This window comes from Manihot esculenta, chromosome 18 (genome assembly GCF_001659605.2).
Source record: "Manihot esculenta cultivar AM560-2 chromosome 18, M.esculenta_v8, whole genome shotgun sequence".
In the NCBI taxonomy this organism is placed as follows: Eukaryota; Viridiplantae; Streptophyta; class Magnoliopsida; order Malpighiales; family Euphorbiaceae; genus Manihot; species Manihot esculenta.
This window is the reverse complement of record NC_035178.2, coordinates 2,597,168-2,617,929: the sequence shown is the minus strand read 5'-3', so window position 1 is coordinate 2,617,929 and position 20,762 is coordinate 2,597,168. Positions and strand designations below refer to the sequence as shown.

Sequence of the window (20,762 nt, the reverse complement as noted above, 5' to 3'; positions counted from 1 at the left end):
TTTCGGCTTTTCGCTTTTGTTGCGTTGTCTCTAATAATGTCCTCCGACTTCGGTTGGCTTTTTTGCATCCGATTTTCAACCGGATCTTTTATTGGGCTTCTTTGGGCCCGTCTGATGAGCTTCAATTTTTTTTTCCTTATATCTTTTTATACACACTTGTGCAGGGGTGTAATCGAGCCGAACCGAGCCGAATTTTGTAAAATTCAAACTCGTTTATTAAAAAAGTTTGGAAGCTCGAGCTCGAGTTCGAGCTCGACTCGAGCTCTAATATTTGATTCGAGCTCGGCTCGAGAATTAAATATTATAATCGAGCTCGATTCGAGCTCGACTCGTGAAAGGTTCGTTCGATTTAATAACGAGTCTAATTCAAGCTCGAGCTCGAAAAGCTCGATTAAGAAACTCGTTAATAAAACTCGAACTCGAACTCGGAAAACTCGATTAAGAAACTCGTTAAAAAAGCTCGAGATCGAGCTCAAAATTAAAAAGTTTAGTTTGAGCTCAAGTTCAGGCTCGAACTCGAATTAATAATTACACTTTAATCAGTTTTTAATCATCATTAATTTAAATAATATAAAAAAAGAGAGTGTACATAAAAAAAATTACGTAACACAATTTATAACTAAAATAACACAAATAAATATAAATTCAACAACATAATAAAATTAGATTACACACAAAGTTTAATATCAAACGAATAAAGTTGATTCCAACTTCTAACAGTTGAAACAAGCTAATATAATTTAATTATCTTCATAATCATTTTCATGCTTGTTCAATTAGTTAACTTGAATTTCAACTTCAACATTTATATAACCTTAATTAATTATTATTAATATACTTTGATAATTATTATCATCTTTTATATTGTATGCTTAATTATATACAAAATTTTTTTTGTAATTATACTTTAATTTTAAAATGTATATAATTTTTACAACTCAATTTATCATGTAGTACTATAATTTTAAAGAATACTTATTATAATAATTAATATTAATTATTTGTGATTATACATTAATTTTATGGAATCTTATTATAATAATTATATACAAAAAAATTTTATAATTTAATTTTAAAGAATATTACTTATAATAATTAATTTTAATTATTTGTAATTTTCAATACTATAATTTTCAAGTATTTATAATAGTTTAAATTTTATAACTTTATAGTTATTTTTATTTTTTTTAATAATATATGAACTTGTTCATAAATTTATTTAACGAATTGGTTCACCAATTTATTTAAACAATATTACTCACGAGCCTATTTAACGAGTCTGCTCGTAAGCCTTCTCAACGAACCTGCTCGTAAGCCTTCTCAACGAGCCTGCTCGCGAGCCTAAAAACGAGTCAGCTCGCGAGTCTTAACGAGCCGAATACTATGGAGCTCAAGCTCAGCTCGTTTAAGTGACGAGTTTCAAAATTGAGCTCGAGCTTGGCTCGTTTAAAAAACGAACCGAACTCGGTCGAGCTTTTATCGAGTCGAGTATCGAGTAGCTCACGAATAGCTTGGCTCATTTACAGCCCTACTTGTGCTTATAAATTATGATATATCAAAATTATGATTTTAATGATTTATGATAAAAAAAAATCTATAATTTGAATGAATAATTTTGTAAAAAAAAAAATTTAATAAATTTTTATAAAAATTATAATTTTAATGATTTATGATAAAAATAATTTATAATTTGATGAATGGATTTATAATAAAAAATTTTAAATAAATTTTTATACAATTATTTATGATTTTATTTTTATATATGATGAAAATTTTTAAAATTAAAAAATTTAAATTATTTTTATTTTAGATAAAAAATTTAATTAAATTAAATTTTTATAAAATTTTAGATTTGAAACGGAAAAAATATAAATAGATTTTTATATTAGTTTTAACCAAATAAAAATAGAATATTTATATATTATACATTCAAAAGAAAGTACATCAAACGTATGATGGAGGATGTACACTCCATCTGCTCGAACTTGCATAAAAGCAGCAGATTGGGTAAAATATAAGCACACTGATATACAAATTTTTTCACAAACTAATTATGTAAATACAAATAGTAAAAATAAAATGGTCTAATAAATTAATATTTGGTGAAGTAAAATTTTTAAATTTAAAAAATTAATTCATATCTTGCTAACATTTTTTTTCCATAAAATTTTATCTTTACCTCTTATGAAATATCAACCACACAATAATATTTGAAATTATATTTTTGTCGTTCTCTTTTAGCCACACCTCTTACCCTTATTGTTTACTCATACTCTCGCAACATACCTTTCGAGTAATATAAATTTCATTAGATGTGAAGTAATTGAACGTCTCAATTACTATTTTCTCGCGCGATAGTAAAAGTTTAATAATGAAGTTACGGCTTTAAGCGAATAGTGATAACAAAACCATTAACTCTTATTATTTTACTCTAAAATAATGATCATTCATTGCATTTTGCTCGACTGAAAATTATTAATTTGATCTAATTTAAACAAATTAAATTATGAAATTGATGTAACTGAACTAAATCTAACAGAATATGATCTTGATTTCAATAAGGAATTGGAATATGAAAAGGTCGGCAAGAGATAGTGAGGTTGAGTAGTAGCTAAGGGCATTAACGAAGTTAGCCAAATAGTGGGCAACTCCATTTTTCACATTTGTTGAGGCAGACCAATTAGGCATTTTTAGAAAAAGAAAGGAAACTTCTCACGGATAGAATTAATTCATACCCTGCGACACTTATTTTTTGCAAGTGCACTTCTCATTTTTTTAAGCTAACTGCAAGCAGAGTGTATTCGCACATTGTTTTGAAATTAAAGATTTCATTTTTAACTTTTCTAGAAAGAAATTCCTCTCATTTTTATATATCCATTTTTCCTTTGTGAAGATATGTAAAATAAATTGTTTTCCTTAAAAGAAGGGAGGGTTGGAACCTGTGTAGATATCGAAATCTTCTAAGTTTCCATTGTCTTCCCTTATATCAAATGGCTTCTAGCTTAGACATGAGTGAAATTTTCTCATGTTCTCCTTCTGGAGCTGATTCGTTAACAGTGGTGAAGCCTATAAATTAAATTCGTCGAGTTTGAATCGAGTCAACCATTGGTAAAAGTAGCTTGATTTCCCATGTGGCAGTCAAATAATTTATTATAGCCATTGCGTTGTCGGTTGAAGTGTAAATGAGGAACCAGCAGAGGTTGATTGTTTCCTAGGCTTTCCAATTAAGAAGAAATAGTTTTGGTTTAATATCTATGGGTTTACTTTTAGTTGGTTTAATTTAATCCGACAATATCCTCTTTAAGCAAACCAACCAATTTTCTGTATAGATCTCGTTTTTATTTAATAGGATGTACATATAAATACAAAATCAATGTCGATAAACTTGTACAACGACCGATAACCCAGGCCAGGAGATTGAGATTCAATTGAACTATTATACAAGAGCGCAATTGACAGGATAGGATCACGCCCAAATGAAAAGCTTCAACCAGGCAAATACCTTTCAAATATGTCATGCCATTACAGCTAGAAGAGATTAGCCGTGGATGGAGACATCACCAGGTGCTGCACACCATGTTGCGCTGCGCAATTCTCTAGAGTCACCAATCAACTTCAAATTAATTACAAGCCCAAAGCCGATTCCAACACTAAAAGACAGAATACAGACTGCTACTTGCTACTTAACCAAGCACAAGCAAATATGCAACCCCTCCTCCTTTTATCTGGGCTTGGGACCAGCTGTGTACTTGCGACACAGGCGGAGTTACATGCATTAAATAACCACACAAATGCTCAGGATAAAAAATAAGAAAAAAAAAAAAAAGGAAAAAGACAGACATGCTGGACGTTCAGTAAGCACATCAAACACATTCAAACAACATATATATCAACTATAAAAAGCAGGAAACCGATGAAGCTAATCATAAATCCCGCTTCGAGAAGGCATGTAAATGTCAGATTAAGAAGGCCGCATTATTAGATGACGTACGCCATTATCAAAGTGTGTCTTAAAGAAGTCTATGCAGTCTGAATAAACCAACAGTGCAAGCAAGTGGAAGATCATCAGCAACATCATTCAGCCAGAGTTATTAACATCAAAGCACTAGATCATCACCAAAACAATAAACCTCTTCCATCCAATTTTTCCCAACATATGTGCAACTTCACAAGAGCACCTGATTGAGAGACCAGATAGCCAAAGATCCATCTCATCATTACATAAAGAGTGTATACAGAGCCAAAAAGATCATTCCAATAATGACTAAAACATGTCGCCTTGAGATATTTGAGATGCACAAGGATGAATGTTCTGCCTTAGAGATGAGAAGCCGTACAATCAGAGAAGCAAAACCTAACGAATAGGTCACAGGCACAACTTTGAAATAATAACAAAGTTTTAGTCTGTCTCATCATCACCACTAATTAAAGAATGATGCAGACAAGATAACAGCTTAGATAGTCTCATCATCACCACTAATTAAAGAATGATGCAGACAAGATAGAGCGAGAAGAAGAAACGGCAATGTTCAGATAGATTACCAGCTTAGATTACCATCTCATAAACCAACCAGCTTCTATTTTCTTGCTGCCTTTTTTTCCCTTATCAACATCATGAAAGAACCTCCAGTGAACGAAATAATTGCAAAGTTGTCATCATCAGAAAAATAGGCCATGGCATGATATACATTGCTTGTAAGACAGAGAGAGAGATGGAGATGACACAAGCCAACAGATCCAAACCCGCATTCTCTTTCCAGGACTAAAATCAATATAACTATATGATAAAAAAACATACAAGATGTACCGTTCTACTTCCAACCCATCCAACAACTGCAAAAGAGCAAATTGTTCCAACCCATCCAACAACTGCAAAAGAGCAAATTGTGTAAACTTGAGGACCCAACAAACAGGCTCCATCTCAACCACTTCATATCTCACCATATCTAACAAAATTATGGAGAACAAAGGAAGGATGGATTAAAGCAACAACACTATAATCAATCCATCATAAAGCAGGATCCTCACGAGTAAAGAAATATTCACCGTATTCATCCGGTTCAATACTGGAAAGTGGAAACACAAGATCATCTATAAGGAACACACTGCAATTACTATAAACAATTAAGATTTTAAGCCCTATTCCCTCAGAAAGCTGGAGCACAAAATGCATATGAACTCAATTGCAAACATAAGGTGGGAAACCTGGGAAAACCAAGTACGTTAGACAGATGGCCAGAACAATCCTGCATCATGGAAGGAAAAGCTAAACTCAGAGAGGTCTTGAGGTTCCAACATGCCCAATTTATGCCAACAAAACTAATTATACATCAAATAGTAAAGCAGATTGAACAAAAGTTCAATCACTTCCTTGATCAATAGGAAGGACAACTAGTACCCAAAACAAAATAAACAGAACATCTGAACTATAATGTAAAAATAAGAGTACTCCCTTCTCTTCTTACCACAGATTAATCAAAACAAAGACATGAACCTGAAAACACATCAAGTTCATATTCAGTTTCTCATTCTTGTAAGATATATATATAAAGAGCAGAGAATCATAAATTTTAGATTCACAGAATACAGAAGCAAAATGAAAAGGGGCACCCATGTCATAACATCTCCCGACTCAATCTTAGTCCGTACACTTCAAATCAAATCACTAGTCCCCTGAAAAATAAGCATTATAAAACATACCAGCTCAAGCTCAAAATCAGTTAGCCTAAACAATAGGGATTTTCTGCTAGTAGATCATTAGATACAAAAAAGATGAGGAAAAAGAAAATCTCCAAAATTACTCTTTGTTGATATGTCTCTCCACAAGAAACCCTTGATTAAGAATCCCAATGCAATCCCTGAAATTTTGTAACCAGTACTCAGGATATACAGCTATCAAGGATGCATGAATTCATAATTAAAAATCAAGATCCAAGAACACCTTGATCAAATATCAATAATATACTTAAAATACGAGATGGAAAACCCTTCAATTAGCAGATCTTCGGTCTCAGCAACACTTGCAAAGAACAACATTGTTGAGAATCGACATTGAACCAGCTAGGCACAAAATATATCTCAGACCAACCCTTGCAAAATGCAAAATCGAATATTGAATCACAAACCAAAGGTAACTGGAGCCGTTAGAATCACCACCACAACTGGATATAATAACTGCAGAAACAGATCCAGAATTTAGGGATCATCAAAATCTCTTTCTTAGACCAACACCGAATACAATAAAACACTAAAGGACATTATATACTCCTCCCCATCACAAACTGGTATCTCCCTGAAACACAGAAGGGAACCTGGGCAAATACAAAAATGGAACTTTGATCAACACCTTAAACTTGCTATGTATGTCATGAACATTCAAAAGAACTAATGGACAACATATTAATTATTTAGCATCTGATATCTCCCCATAATACTGAAGGCCAAACTTTGATCAACAACTTAAACTTTCTGTGTATAAGATGAACTAACAAAAGCACTAATGAACTCCCTAGATTTGATGTCTCCCCGTAATACTGAAGGCAACCTGGGTAAATACAAACGAAGCTTTGATCAACACCTTAAAACTTGAGGGGTATAACATGAACTAACAAAAGCACTAAAGGACAAAATATTATTAATTATGTAGTGGAACAATCCCTAGATAAATCTTTGCCCTCACTATGTCTTTGATTTTCTCCATGCAGAAGAGCAGATCCTGAAAATATAAGAATCAAAATCTCAACCTTCTTTAATCATTTTGAAGTAAAGAATACTTAACCCATAACTAAAGACAGACTTATCAAACTAAAAAAATAAGACTAAAGGATATTATGTACTCTAGATCACAAGTGACATCCCCTGTAATACTGGAGGGAACCTGGGCAAATACAAAAACGAAGCTTTGGTCAACAATAACATAACCAACAAGATCGAACGGACAACATATATTACTTAGTGAAATAGTCCCTAGATCAATCTTTGACCATACTAAGCCTATGAATTTCACCATGCCGTAGTGCAGATCCTGAAAAGATAAAAGTCAAAATTTCAACCCCCTTTAATTATTTGGAGTAAAGAATTCTGAACCCATAGTTGACCAGACACCTCTCAAACCAATGATCCATGTATAGGCAGCATTGACCAAATTGCTTGTAGAACTATCAACCCCCCCCCCAAATCTTGATATTGGACAAGAAGTTTTAACCCGAAGGCCAAGAAATCAAACCTGTACAAGTACCCGAGAACAATGTGGCAGCAAGAACAAGCCCTAGTATCCAAACCACAATTGAGCGCCAAAAACAAAATAATGTTCAATATAATATTAAGAAATACCAATCTTCACCCACTACTTCCAGAAAGAGAAAAGGAGCAAAGGGCACAAGGGTTCCATATTAACAAACGAGGCAAAAGAGAGGGGGCCAACATTTCCATCATAGTCTTCCAAAATACAAAAGAATCCCGAAAAGGAAATGACCTCTCTATGCATCCAAACTTGCCATGTAAATAGCAATGGACATAAATACAAATAATGGTATTATGAGAAGAATACTATGGCAGCCAACAACCAACACATCAGGTCATCAATTTGATAATGAGCAAAAACAAATCCTGCAAAAGCAACCATCAAAAACTTATATTCGTATTTTGGTGCACGGAAACTTGATTAACTTGGGCATTTGAAATTTAAACCAATTAAAGCTATCTAGAAGAGCAAATCAATTAGATGATGAATCATGAAACTGTGGGTCATAGCTATTCTAAATTGAGCAAAGATCCTGGCTACATAGACAGAAGGCAAGTTCTCACTTGATCACCTAAAAATGGATAACTAAAGGCATAATAGGAAATAACAGCAAACATACTATTCTATCCAAGAACTTCCTACATCAAGCAGTGGCGCCCGTGAAAATCCCTGAATTTCCCAATGCATTTGGCTGCCCGGTAAAATTGGAAGTTCTTGCTTTCAAGGAAAAACATTTTTTGGCTGCCTGGAAAAACCGTAAGATTAAAGGAACAAACATATAACGTTGTCAATAGGATAGCAAATTTTAGGAAATTCTCAATACAATAAAGTCATAAGGACATAAGAAAACCAGTGATCAATCTCAATAGCTAAAAAGTAAAAAGGCAGGAAAAAGAAGAGGGGAAAAACAAAAATTAGTGGATACAAAGTTTTAGAAAACAAAGAATAACCTAATCAACCCAGTCCACCCTCTAAGAAATTGCAGCATTGGGAATGTGCAATGCATTCCAACCTGACAAGCAAAAGGCCAAATATGAGAATGAACAGAAAAAGTAATCAAAGGAAAAGAAAAATAATGACCATCCTCTAAGAAATAAGAAGGGGGTTAGGGGGTTCCCTCGAACATTGAAAAAAAAATCCTGAAAAATGAACTTCCCGATCATAATCATTCTTGCAAGTTGCAACCAATCTTAGGTTTGATTTTTCAAAACACTGGAAAAGGCACCCTGAAACACAAAGCACCAATTCTCAGAACATAAATCGACTTAGTGGTAGACGTTACTCATATAATGGGGGAGCCAATGATATCCAAACGGGTAAAATTAACTTCCCTGCACATTCCTAGTCAACGTATTCCCCGAATACAAAGCTGGAACACAGGGAAAAGGACAAACTCAGAAACAAATTCTGTGCCTAATAACTAGTGATATATTAAATAGTATCAAGACAAACAAAAACTGAAGAGGGGGTTAAAGAAAGCTCCCTGACTGTTTGCCAACGGGTTTCTCGATGCATATGGCATTTCAATCACAAGATCGTTCCTTGATCTGGAAAACCACACCACCAATACAATACTAAGAATAATTGATGACCGCTATTAGCAAATTCAAATAGAAGTATAAATGAGAAGATCTAAGATAAATCCTTTTCTCAATCTCAGTTCACGCCTCAACAGAAGGAAACACCTGGGAACATCCAAATCTGCCGTTTTAGTTCAGTTCGTAAAGATCACAGCTATCATACTGACCAGCAATATGCAAGGCGCATGTTGATGGAAAGGAGCTTCTGGAAGTGAAACATAAACAGAAGGAAACTTGAAAGAACACCACAGGTCGAAAAAAAAAACTTCAAATAATCCAAAAAATAAAATATCAATCACCGCCTCTACCGTATTTGCACCGTAAAAAAAAATTATCATTTTCTTTTTTCGAGAGCTGAAATCCATGAAAAACTCATCAAGCTTCGTGCGACAGACATGGAGACTAAAAATTCAATGACAAAACACCAACTCCCTCAATCAAAACTAATCAGCAAAAATAACTATTGATAGACCTTGGTCTTCAAGCCCGTAATCCAAAGCCAGAGACACCGATCGAACCATAAGTTCTCTTCTGTGCTCTTCCCCGATCTACCAAATCACAAACATAAATCTCGCACATCGATTCAACAACTATGAAACGAGCCCATATGATAACCTACAAATAGCAGATCTTATCTTAACAACTAAAGAAATCGCAGAAGTAATTAGAAAAACAACGTTACCGACTACACCGTCCACCGCCCCACGGAACCACAAACACACAAGACCCAGGGACGATTATGCTAGGAAGCGGTGCGGTGGTATTTATAGATGAGAAGGATGAGATGAAAGGCTGAGATTAAATTGTTATTGCGTACGTTCACGGCTGAGATTTATTTGTAAAAGGAAAGTCGGTGACGCGGTCTTATCTTAGCTTGAACTGTAAGCCACGATTTTTCTTTTATTATTATTATGAAGGCTAAAAACGATCAAATGCGAGGCTGGCTTTTCGTGGGCTACATGTTTATCGCATAGTCGGTTAGCGAGAAAAATAATAATAATAATTAGTTTGTGGATAGGGATTCACATGTTTTTAGAAGTATTTTTTTATTAATTTCATTTATTTTATAATTAAAACGTAATTCATTTTTAAAATTATTTTTTAATATCTTTAAATATATACATTTATCAAATATAATTTTATTCTAAATTTTCATAATTAAAAAACATTACATTTAATGTTAAAATAATTTTTATTTTTTTTCTGATTAATACATTTTATGTTTACCAAAAAAGAATTAATACATTGAATAATTTATATTTTTACACTTCCAGTTTATTAAATATAAAAATAGCCTTTTTAGTCAATAACGTCCTGCTAAAAGAAATTGTGAAGCAGGTCAATTTTGGATGTGTGGCCTTCCGGCGAAAATGTCTCAACCAACTGCCTAATGCCAGGCGAAAAATGATATCAATGTTATGTGTCCTATTTTGGATACCTTTTTTTTTATTTATTTTTTTCAATCTCAATATTCATTTTGATCTACGGGCAAAGAGTCCGAAACAAATTCCAGCCATGTCTAATTTCATTAAGAAAGTTAAAAAATACAGATTTTGTGAATCTGTATTTCTAGTTGGTGATGTGATGATCTCAAAAAATGGGTAAAAATAAAATTTGAAACTCTCGATTTTAGGAGTTAAAACATAAATAACTTGTATAAAAAATCATTTATATGTTTCAAAATACAAAATCATAAAATAATACTTCAAAGTTATCTCTCATATATAATTAAAATTTAGGATAATAAAAAAAATGTAAATTATTTTTTTGAAAAATATTTTCCAAGCCTTAATTTAAACAAGTTTATGCATTTCATCCACAGCCATAACTACCTTTCATATGCTAATAATGTCTTGGCATCATACTCCAATTAAACAACAGCACAGTCATTTGACAAAAAGAAAACAGCAGAATTAAGAAAATAAAGTTTATTCCTTGATATGTGTGTGTGTGTATATATATATATATATACACTGTTAAATATTTCAACAATATTTGCTAAAAGAGAGTTGATGACAGAGAAGGAAGACATTCCTACAGAAATAGGATGCGGCCAGACAGAAAGCCACAATTAAGCTAATGATGAGTAGCCTAATCCACTGAACACCTAGAAGCTGGGTGTTGATCACTCTATGAAGATGTAAATGATAAGTAGGTCATGAAATCTCCAATATCAGCATCAACAAAATCCTGACAAAACTTTTGACGCCGTAGCGTTGCAGCTAATGTTCTTCAGTGCTCTGAAAGTCAGGAACTTCTAAGCACACCTCTCGACTTGTAAGGAGCTATCCTATGATCCGACCACCCTAGAGAGCCCAATAAGTCATTCTCAATATGATCGTACCTGCATTCATTCAATAAACACACAAGAATTTTGTCAAAGTTGTGGGTTTCTAGACATGCATAAAATAAGAATTACTTGAATTCTTGTCTCCATAGAACCAATGCAATTTGTTTTGGAATTTTCTCACGTCCAGTTTAGATTCTAGGCTTCAACTACACGCCAACCAATCATTTACACATATTATGGACTTCAAAGGCAACAAATTGGAAAACTCAACAAGCTATAAGTGATTCTGGATTTTGGAATGCTCAAAGTTAAAACTTACAAATTTCGGCAGAGATTGTCGGTAGACACTGAAACAGCAATTATCCTCATTCTCAAATCCAAAATTTTATTATCATCATACAAATCAAATTCTTCTCCAAGAAACAAGGAGAGCTTCTCAACATTCCCCTCAAACTGCTGCTGCTGGTTCTCAAACAAATTCTTTGCAATTTCCTTTTCCTCATCCAGCATTTCATCTTTGAGTAACTCATCACCAAACATGTAATATGCAAATGGATAAGTAGCTGAAAGAATCCGCCTTGATCTGAAGAGTATGTCTACTCCATTCATTATCCATGTGAAATCTTTATATTTTGATTGCCTCTCTTCCAGTATTAAAATTTTTTCCTTCATGAATTCCCTAAGGTCAGATTCGAGCTTAAGAGAATCTAAATGTGCCTTGTATCTGTTATGGTAGTGAACATAGCGCGCCAGATTCTTTTTTGCACGCCCAGTTTTCTTCAAATAGTCTTCTTTGTATCGCCCACAACTGTGGTAAGCTATTGTTGTCCAGGTATGCTCTCTACCAGTAGCAACACCACAGAGCCAACTGCACAAACAGCACAAGAGATGGAGAATATGACATTTAAGTGAACTAGCAGGCAAACATGTAGCTCAAAGGGCATTATCAGATTACTAACTGAAAATTTCCTAAAAACCACGCCCTACTGTGATTTTATCATGGAAAATTCTTTGCTCCTGCCAGTGTATTATACCAAACAAATTAAAAATTGCCACGAGTAAATGAGTGTAAACCACACTGATCCCATGACAGTTTTTAATTGGCCATGTGCAAAAAATTCAGGGTATATGCCAATCATTAATTGGTTTGGTATAATATGCTGGGCCTGGGCATCGCAAAGTGTTTCCAAATATCTACATATTGCCTGCACAAGACAAGATGCTTAGAATGTAGTCTACAAGATAATTGTTCTAAATGGTTGAACAAAGCAACGAGGTAGGAACAAGACCAAATCAAGTTTCCAGAGTCATCATCAAAATAAGCAGGGTTAATCCCACTAACATGAAACTAGTGCATACAGCATTAGTGTGTAAATCAAAGTCTGGAATCCACCCCAAAATAAATCAGAACAGCGACGAACATAAAGCACAAAGTTTAGAAAAAAAGAAAAGAAAAAAGGCCAATGGTAAAATTTAAATATTTTGTCATCAATATCAAAGAAAGTAGCTGGACTACATCTGTAGGTCTGTGACATGCTAAAAGAAAAGCAATTTTTATATTTTAGCCTCTGGGGATTGAATCCCAATAGGTCGGAGTGAAAAAGTTAAATAACAAGGAGGCAGGTGGCACAAAAAATAATTCTTACCAAAATGCTTGTCCACAGACACAGCAGACTAGGTTGCATCCTCCATTCTTTTCAACTGGCTTGTGACATTTTGGGCAAGGCTTTGTATGGACTGCAATCCAATTAACAGTCTCTGATTCATCCTGGCATTTCTTGGACCAGAGCTCCCACATTTTGCATGAACAAGGCGAGTGTGCTTCAGACAAGCAACTAAAACAAAAGTGTTCACCACATGCACATTCAACCTCACAAGGTTCATCATCCTGAACTCGTATTGCATTTCCGCAATGGGGAACACTAGGGCACCATTTAACTCTTCTGTTGTCCTCAACATATGACTCAAAAAGAAAGCGATCAAATTTCTCTACAAGATTTGAATTGTGCATGCTAACTAAATGTCTGATTTTCACATCATTACAGACAGTGTTGCACTTGGGTGCCATGCACCTAATGCGTCTACTCTGGCCCTCATTTATCTTCACAATAAAATGATGAGTCCAACCTAAACAAAAAGATAAATATTCAATTACCTTCCCACATACCTATATACAGGTAGCATACTAAGCAGGATATTCCCATAGTTTTTTCCAATCACCAGAAAACTAAATAACATACATTTGCAGACTACAGAATATAAGAGAATGTAGCCTCCTGCTTGAGGACAAAGCGTATGAAAGGATCTAGGACCTGGAGAACTCTAAATTGTGTACTGAAGCAATATCAAAAATAACAAATTTTGCCAACATTTGCTATTAAGGATAAATGATTCAATATTCACGAGAATACCAAAAACAACAACCATGGAAATGATAATTTAAAATGCTTTTTGCTAGTTGCATCTTCATCATTTTGGGCATCATGATCATGCTGACACCTTTGTAACCATCAACAGTAACATCTAGCAAAAAAATAGTGGCTGCTGAACTATGAAATAAAAAAATTATGGTTCATTTGTTCTCGAAGGTTCTTCAAATTGATGAAATTCAGGTTAAGAAAGCCTCAGTGTATAGGGCTTTATGTACTGAAATGGAGAAACCGATAAAATCTAGCAGTGCACTTACAGCTGTTGCAAAACAAGTGACCACAGTCCATGGTAGTGACCTCACTGGGAGAAATATTATCAAAGCAAACATTGCACTCCACCACAGATGATAACTGGGGGAAGATAATGCCATAATGATCTACGATTGTCACGCCAGCTTCAGCATACAGTTTATCTTTCCCATCTTCTATGAGTAACTGAAGCACCTTATCAACATCCCAGCGATGATGAATGAGTAAGCACCGTGCCTGGTGCTCCTCCAATGATAGCAAGTCCATTAGTCTATAAATGTCCTCCCTCTACAAAATTTAACGCCCACAGTATCCTTCTGTTAATAAAAGCAATAAAAACACATATAGAACTAGGTAACGCAACCTCTACTAATAGTAGAAAATTTTACCTGTGCAGCCAATAGAGAATCTTTAGAGATCACCTGCAGAAAAAGGATTACAGATCAAACTAAGAAACAAATTGAAGTTTTTCTTTTTCTTATTCTATGCAAAATTCAATACTCTCCCTCAAAAGCATAAGATCTCCACCTAAGTAAATCGCAGGAACGAAAACGATTAGCAAATATGCAATTCCAAGTTTCCAGCTAAATACACGCACTGCGAAAGTAAAAATATATCACATTGCAAAAATTTGGAAATTTAATAGTTCACAGCAATCAATAATAAAAAATCAGCCTACCAGTTAACCATATACAGTAGCAATTCTAATGGCGGTGTTTGATTGCTGAGAAAACGCATTAGACACCAAAAGAAAAATAGAAAGACGTAATAATAGTTAGCCACTCAAAATTCCAAGACCAAAAAAGAGGAAACCAATCCTTACCATCGTAGGCGGACGACTATCTTTGGCTGCCAGTATCTCAGTGTCAACAAACCCATTTACAGAATCTTCATCGTCATCATCGTAATCCTCATAACCTTGATAATAATCATCATCACTAGTCAAATAATCCCCCATTCCCCTTAGCACGTATATTTGAATCTGAGTACAAATTGTACGAAAGCTATGGACTCAGTAGCAGATGAAACAGAGATCAAATTTCCCGGAAAAGAAAAGAAAAGAAAAAACCAAAAAAACACCCTGCTTGAAAAAGAGGGTCATAGTTATGTGGGTCTACATGCTTGGGATTTTCTACATGGTTGGGTTGTGTTTGGTGATGATCATGTCAATGTTGGTTGGAGTTTGATTTGGCTTCTGCTGCTTCTGAATTGAACAACTGTCCTTAACGCAAAGTGAGCTTAGAGTTTGAAGGTTGATTTGTGGAATGGTGCCGTTATATGATATCTAACGCTGTTTGCTTTTCCACGGCGAATTTAATGGTCTTTGACACGTAACCTCCGTTTAGTGCCTTTTAGTCCACAATTGACGTGTTGATTTGGGAAAATTATAAAGCTATAGCTTGGTGGCTATTAAAATCTCCAGCGAATGAATCATTTAGATCGGATATAAATGGATGTTAATTTAAATTTATAGATTTTATGTGGATTTTATTTTTATTTTTATTTTATATATTTACATAAATTTAATTTAAATAATAATATTTTATATTTAATGTTAGTCTTTTCTTTTAATTATAATTTTTTTATTAAATTTTAAAATATAATACTTTTTAATAAATCTGTCAGATATGAATCCAATACGTGAGAATGATAAATTACCAAAAAAGATCCTGTAGCAAAGATACGCAGGATTTCAAAAAACTTATTCTAATATAATTATTAATTTAAACTTTTATAAATTGATTAAACTTCCTAAACTACAACCGAGGATTACTTGTATCAGCTGTGGGATAGCGTTTCGAACAAAGTACGTGGCGTTAAAGCATTGGTTACATAGAAGTGTAATGTTCGCATTTGTCCTATTGCGTGTAGGTTTCATGATTCTATTTATTATTTTCCAAATATTTGATTACTTTAAGATTCTCTCTAATAAAAATACAGGATTACTTTGTCATTGGTCATGCTCCAATCTAATTGGAGAAGCAAATTGTAATTTATGATCCGATTTTATTATAAACTTATTTCCCCAAATTACATATTGATTGTGCCACAAGTTAACCCATTTTACCATATTATCATCGAAGAAAAATTTAAGATTTCTTATCCAATAAACAATTACAAAATTATCAGACTTAAATGTCTCAGCAGATTATGGGTCTCGCTGCCATTGTCTCTGCAAAAGCAACAATTGCTTCTAAACTTAATTAGCAATTCTAATCAGATCAATCCTCTGCAATTGATCCTCCCCATTTCCTAACACGGCTTTCAGCTTCTTCTGCCTGCAAATCCAATAATTAGACAATCAACATTTGCTAATAAATTAAACTGCTAAAAATTCTAGGCAATTTCATTTAGCTATTGAGAAATGTAGACACAGCAGATGTACTGACTTCTCTTTTCCAGTTAGTGACTGAAGTGACTATAATCAATATTATGGTCTGCAGACAAATTCCTCCAATCATCCCTGACCAAATTCCCTGCATCACAAAAGTAAAAACATAAGCATTAGGACAAAATTAAAAACTTGCGTTCGGATTTTGCAGAGTATATCAAGAAGTGGAAAGACTGTAGATTCTGCTAGCTTACCACAGCGCCAAATTTGAATGTGAATCCCAAGACTATTCCAGCGGGGAATCCAACAATATAGTAACAAGCAATGTTTATGTATGCAACAAGAGATTGCCACCCAGCTCCAACAGCAACGCCTTTGAATAAAAGCAGCAGAGGAAATTTAACAAATATGAGAAACCTTAAATTTTGTTTTATGGTGAAAAAAAAAATGTCATCTTGTCAAAATATTCAAGATTCTTATGGGTTTACCAGATAAGACAGGCTGAAGGCTGTTTAGAAGCACAGTGATTCCCAACAAGATAGCAAGTCTGGTAGTTTCATTAGCAACAGCCTCACTGGTAGTGAAGAGGTAGGGGAAATAGTCTCTTGTTGCAAATACCACAGCCATGCAAATAACCCCTATTGAGATTGATGTCACTGAGACCACTTTCACTGAGAATTTCGCCAGCCGAGCATTACCAGCCCCAAGTTCATTTGACACTCTCACACTGTAAACAAGCAAGTGTGTTATTCATGGCATCTCTCCATTTTTCTTGCTGATGATTGAGTGCACATGAGAACAATGATGCTTTTTGAACTATATTAGCAAATAAAGGAACTGAGAAACACAAAGGCAATCACCTTATGGCAGCATTGAATCCGATAGCAATCATTGCATCCCATCCTTGTATGTTCATGCTGCAAATAAGCAGAAATGAATAGTAGAAACTCTGAGCCACAACCCATTAAGCATGTGAATACATTTAGAATGGACACAGAAACTTTACCATATAGAAATAGCATCAACTGGTATCAGGGGGTTCGGCAACCGACCGGTTACCACCACCAGTATCATCAAGTACCAAAACTCCAAACTGCAAGTCAATTTTGCTCAGTAGCATCAGCGTTATGCCTTGAACCTTATATGATACAAGTCTAAGAGCGGTGAATTAAAGAGGAAAAGTTTACCATAACATAACAGCAGATGCTAAAGAAAGCTTGACAAAACCCCACAAGTCTGCAAATGCAAGCCATGAGAATCCACTCCAAGCCCCATCCGATTTGGTAATGAATATGTATAACAATTGTCCAATAACTATGAGCCACCATGAAGTGTTGAGGGTGATTGCTGCTCCAGTTAAGCCCCATCCAAGCTTCAGTATTAATAACCAACTGAAAATTGCATGCAACACCAGTACCACAGCGGATACCCAGGCCATCACAAACACTTTGCTCTGTGATTGCAAAAACTTTTGTATTGGAAAATTCAGCGCATATGCGAACAATTGCGGAAGCATCCACAGAGCGAATTTCCCTGCAACAAATTTTCCATTATATATACCACAAAATCATAAAAACCCATTAAATTTGTGGCGCTAAAATCAATTCCTGGACTATTTTTAAACTTCACTCTGTTGCTTTTCTTCTAAAATAATAGTAGTGATGAATAAGAGAAAAGGTAATAGCGAAACCTGCAGCCGTAGATATCTCGGTAGTCTCTCCAATGAGTTCCAGGATTGGCGGAGACCAAACATAAATTGGAACCAATAGGCAGGCAGTGGTCAACAAAATGACCCATGATCTCTGCATATATATACCCAACATTCTCAGCTGTCCTGCACCGAAGGCTTGCCCACAGAGCGTCTCCAATGCACTGCCCATTCCCAACTGCAATCCAACCCATAATATTAGTGAACCACAAATAAATAAATAAAACTGCAAGGCGAAAAAGAACTGACCATGACCCCGAAAGCAAGACCAGCAATAACAGAGTTCTCAACGGAAACAGCAGCAAGCTCAATTTCACCCACAAGACCAGCAAAGGTCTGAGTGAGTGCACCCAGCGAGTACTGGCATAGGGCAGTGAAGATTGCTGGTCCTGCTAGCTTCCATAGCCTCTTTGACTCTTCCCAAAATTCTCTAACAACGCTAATAGAGAACTTCTGCTCTTGATCGCTGCCATTGGGATGGTTGTCGAGAAGAGGAGCATCTATGCCCATCACTGCTACTCTGCTTGGTATAGCTCTCTCTTCGTCTGCTCTAATAGAAAGATTTGGTCTCAATCTAGTAGAATTTAAGACGTAAAGAAAAGGGTTTTATTACAGATTTAGGATCTGTAGTTCTTGAATAACCTGCGGCTGCAGCTACGGGTAGTTATGAACTAACTTTAAACCAGCATCAGTTCCCCAAATATGAAAGGTGGTTATACCAGCATCAGCTTCACATACTATGTTTTTGTCTGATCAAGTAGATGTGTAGTTGGTTGGTAAGAAGTGAGTCAACATTGAAAAAAAAAATGTTAAAAACTAAAGGGTGATTTAGGATTTAATTTTTGGATATTATTGTGGTTAATAAGTCATTTTTTATATTTTTAAAAATTTATTAAAATATTATTAATTTTTTTTTGTCAATAAAATAATTTTTCAGTTATTTTTTTCGTTAAAAATAAATAAAAAATAATAGAGAAAAATTTTAAAATTTAATTTTGTCTTCAAATAAAACTCAGTTATTGAATATTATTATTAATAACAAGTCAATCCTATATTTTTAAAAATTTATTAAAACATTATTATCTTTTTTTATATTTATTAAAATGTACTTGTCATTTTCTTTGTTTTTAATGAAATAGTCTTTCTCCTCTTTAAAAAATGAACTCTTTAAAAAATAAAAAGATGATGATGATGAAAGAGAAAAAGAAAAAATAAAAAAGAGAAGAAAATAATGATGAAAAACGAAGAAGAAAAATCTCCTTCTCCTTTATCTTAAAAAAAAAAGAATAAGAAGAAAAATTAAAGAAAAAGAAGAGGAGTAAGAGGAGGAATTTGAAAAATAAAGAATAAGAAGAAAAATTAAAGAAAAAGAAGAGAAGTAAGAGGAGGAATTAAATAATTAAGTTTTTTGATATATTTTTAATAATAAAAATAGATAAAATAACTATTTTATCGATGAAAAAAAAAATGATCGTTTTAATAAATTTTTAAAAATATAAAAATTAACTTATTAATAATGGTAATATATAGAGAATAAATTATAAATTTTTCTAAAATAAAAAATAAAACTTTTTAAAATAATATTTTTCTTTAAAAAAAAACAGAATCTAAATGTTTCTTTTTCTTTTTCCTAATACACACTGTATTTGATCATTGATCAATCAAAGCTGCCATTTGAGGGGAAAAAGGAAAAATATCAGAACGGAGGGAGAGCTGCACACTTAGGTATACCAACTAGTCTTATTTGACCAAATAGACTCTTCAATCCTCAACTTCACCGCATTTCGTTATCAATAAAGTTTAATTTTTTCCATTTTTAACCTTTTATCTAAATTTATTTAGATGTTTATATTTCTATATAATTTAATTTGAAATTAATATTTATTATTTAAAATTTCTAATATGTTGAATTAGATTAAAGAAGAACTAGAAGCTGAATTTTATAATCTTTTAACTAAATTCTCTGGTTTAGTCTAAAAGTCAAGAAAATCATTTTCTTAATTAGAACAATTTAGAAAACATTAAGCAATAATTGCTTTCTTTTTCTTACTCTACTCTATTGTTATCACCAAATGATTAATGATGCTGTCGTAAATTTTTTTCATGGCAGGATTTTTTTTTTATCGATTTAAGTGTTAATTAATATATTTTCAAAATATTTTAATATATTTTTAAGATTAAATAATTTACTAATAATTTTGAGATTCAGAAATTTATAAAATGGCAACAAGTGGAATGGCCAAAGGATTTATTGTAGTAGTCTATAGTAGTAGTCTAGACACTTAGTTTAATAAATGAGGATATTAATAGAGATGGACATATATTTTCGGATGGATTAATATTAGAATTGTTGATGAAATTACAGAATTACAAAATTTTAAAAAAAAAAATTTCGATAATATAAATAGTAGATAATATTAATTCATTTAATATGGAATCAATTAGAGACATTTTATTCTATCCTTAACATACACTTTATCATTAGAGTTATCATCATACATGCATTTGATTTTCATGTATAAATATAAAAGTCGAAGATATGATATTTGGAGGTTGAGAGTAAGAGAGCTTGATAGTTTAATAGGCAAAAGTGTCTTAGGCCTTCACAACTCATGCACTTTCTAAACACAGTCGAGCCAATGAGTTATCTTAACTATAATTAATGGGTTAGTTTGAATACACACGTGTTCTAATCTCAGAAGAATTTATATTTTATATACTATCAACAATCAATTTGATAACATAATAACGGTGGACCCTTCGAGATTATAACGCGTGTATAAGAAAGAGAAATAGTCTATACCAGTGCATCCGGTTCGACCACCTTGCAGAAGAATCGTCCGTCATAAAATATAGACCTTCTACATCTTCGATCTCATCTATATTCAGAATAAGCAGACCGATCACTTTAAGGCACGCAGATTTCCCACT

The 20,762-nt window shown here is 33.5% G+C and overlaps 2 protein-coding genes and 1 long non-coding RNA gene across 6 annotated transcripts; all 3 read right to left on the bottom strand.

The window, feature by feature from the left end:
* Positions 1-3,299: 3,299 nt before the first annotated feature.
* On the bottom strand, positions 3,300-9,674 carry LOC110607119. The gene is made up of 2 exons (XR_006349466.1): positions 6,837-9,674; positions 3,300-6,715 (listed from the first exon to the last, which is right to left on the bottom strand). It is a non-coding gene; the product is annotated as an uncharacterized LOC110607119 (long non-coding RNA).
* A 1,062-nt stretch (positions 9,675-10,736) lies between these two features.
* LOC110606670 (probable E3 ubiquitin-protein ligase ARI2) lies at positions 10,737-15,116 on the bottom strand. 4 transcript variants are annotated; one of them, XM_021745589.2, is made up of 8 exons: positions 14,615-14,756; positions 14,471-14,515; positions 14,320-14,388; positions 14,181-14,213; positions 13,800-14,079; positions 12,760-13,240; positions 11,433-11,981; positions 10,737-11,167 (listed from the first exon to the last, which is right to left on the bottom strand). In XM_021745589.2, exons 5-8 carry the CDS (start codon positions 14,056-14,058, stop codon positions 11,071-11,073), a joined length of 1,386 nt encoding a protein of 461 aa, XP_021601281.2. In that variant the 5' UTR covers positions 14,059-14,079; positions 14,181-14,213; positions 14,320-14,388; positions 14,471-14,515; positions 14,615-14,756; the 3' UTR covers positions 10,737-11,070. The 4 variants fall into 4 exon arrangements, with proteins under 4 accessions (XP_021601281.2, XP_021601280.2, XP_021601282.2 ...); XM_021745588.2 differs by lacking the exons at positions 14,320-14,388; positions 14,471-14,515 and adding an exon at positions 14,910-15,116 and having other exon boundaries at positions 14,615-14,773; XM_021745590.2 differs by lacking the exon at positions 14,471-14,515 and having other exon boundaries at positions 14,615-14,754.
* A 737-nt stretch (positions 15,117-15,853) lies between these two features.
* On the bottom strand, positions 15,854-18,501 carry LOC110606671 (protein DETOXIFICATION 33). Its single transcript, XM_021745591.2, has 9 exons — positions 18,081-18,501; positions 17,814-18,009; positions 17,311-17,656; positions 17,130-17,216; positions 16,984-17,040; positions 16,612-16,850; positions 16,378-16,496; positions 16,182-16,268; positions 15,854-16,070 (listed from the first exon to the last, which is right to left on the bottom strand). Exons 1-9 carry the CDS (start codon positions 18,339-18,341, stop codon positions 16,014-16,016), a joined length of 1,449 nt encoding a protein of 482 aa, XP_021601283.1. The 5' UTR covers positions 18,342-18,501; the 3' UTR covers positions 15,854-16,013.
* Positions 18,502-20,762: the final 2,261 nt, after the last annotated feature.

Bases quoted from the DNA above. Each gene is read 5' to 3' on its own strand.
- LOC110606670 (XM_021745588.2), bottom strand. From the start codon at position 14,749: ATGGGGGATTATTTGACTAGTGATGATGATTATTATCAAGGTTATGAG. The intron at 13,241-13,799 runs GTAAGTGCACTG...CTTTTTGTTTAG, and splicing joins TCACTTGTTTTGCAACAGCT to GTTGGACTCATCATTTTATT. The intron at 11,168-11,432 runs GTAAGTTTTAAC...GAATGAATGCAG, and splicing joins GACAATCTCTGCCGAAATTT to GTACGATCATATTGAGAATG.
- LOC110606671 (XM_021745591.2), bottom strand. From the start codon at position 18,341: ATGGGCATAGATGCTCCTCTTCTCGACAACCATCCCAATGGCAGCGAT. The intron at 17,041-17,129 runs GTAAAGTTTCTG...GCTTATTTGCAG, and splicing joins GTTGATGCTATTTCTATATG to CATGAACATACAAGGATGGG. The intron at 16,497-16,611 runs GTAAACCCATAA...TTTTATTCAAAG, and splicing joins CCTTCAGCCTGTCTTATCTG to GCGTTGCTGTTGGAGCTGGG.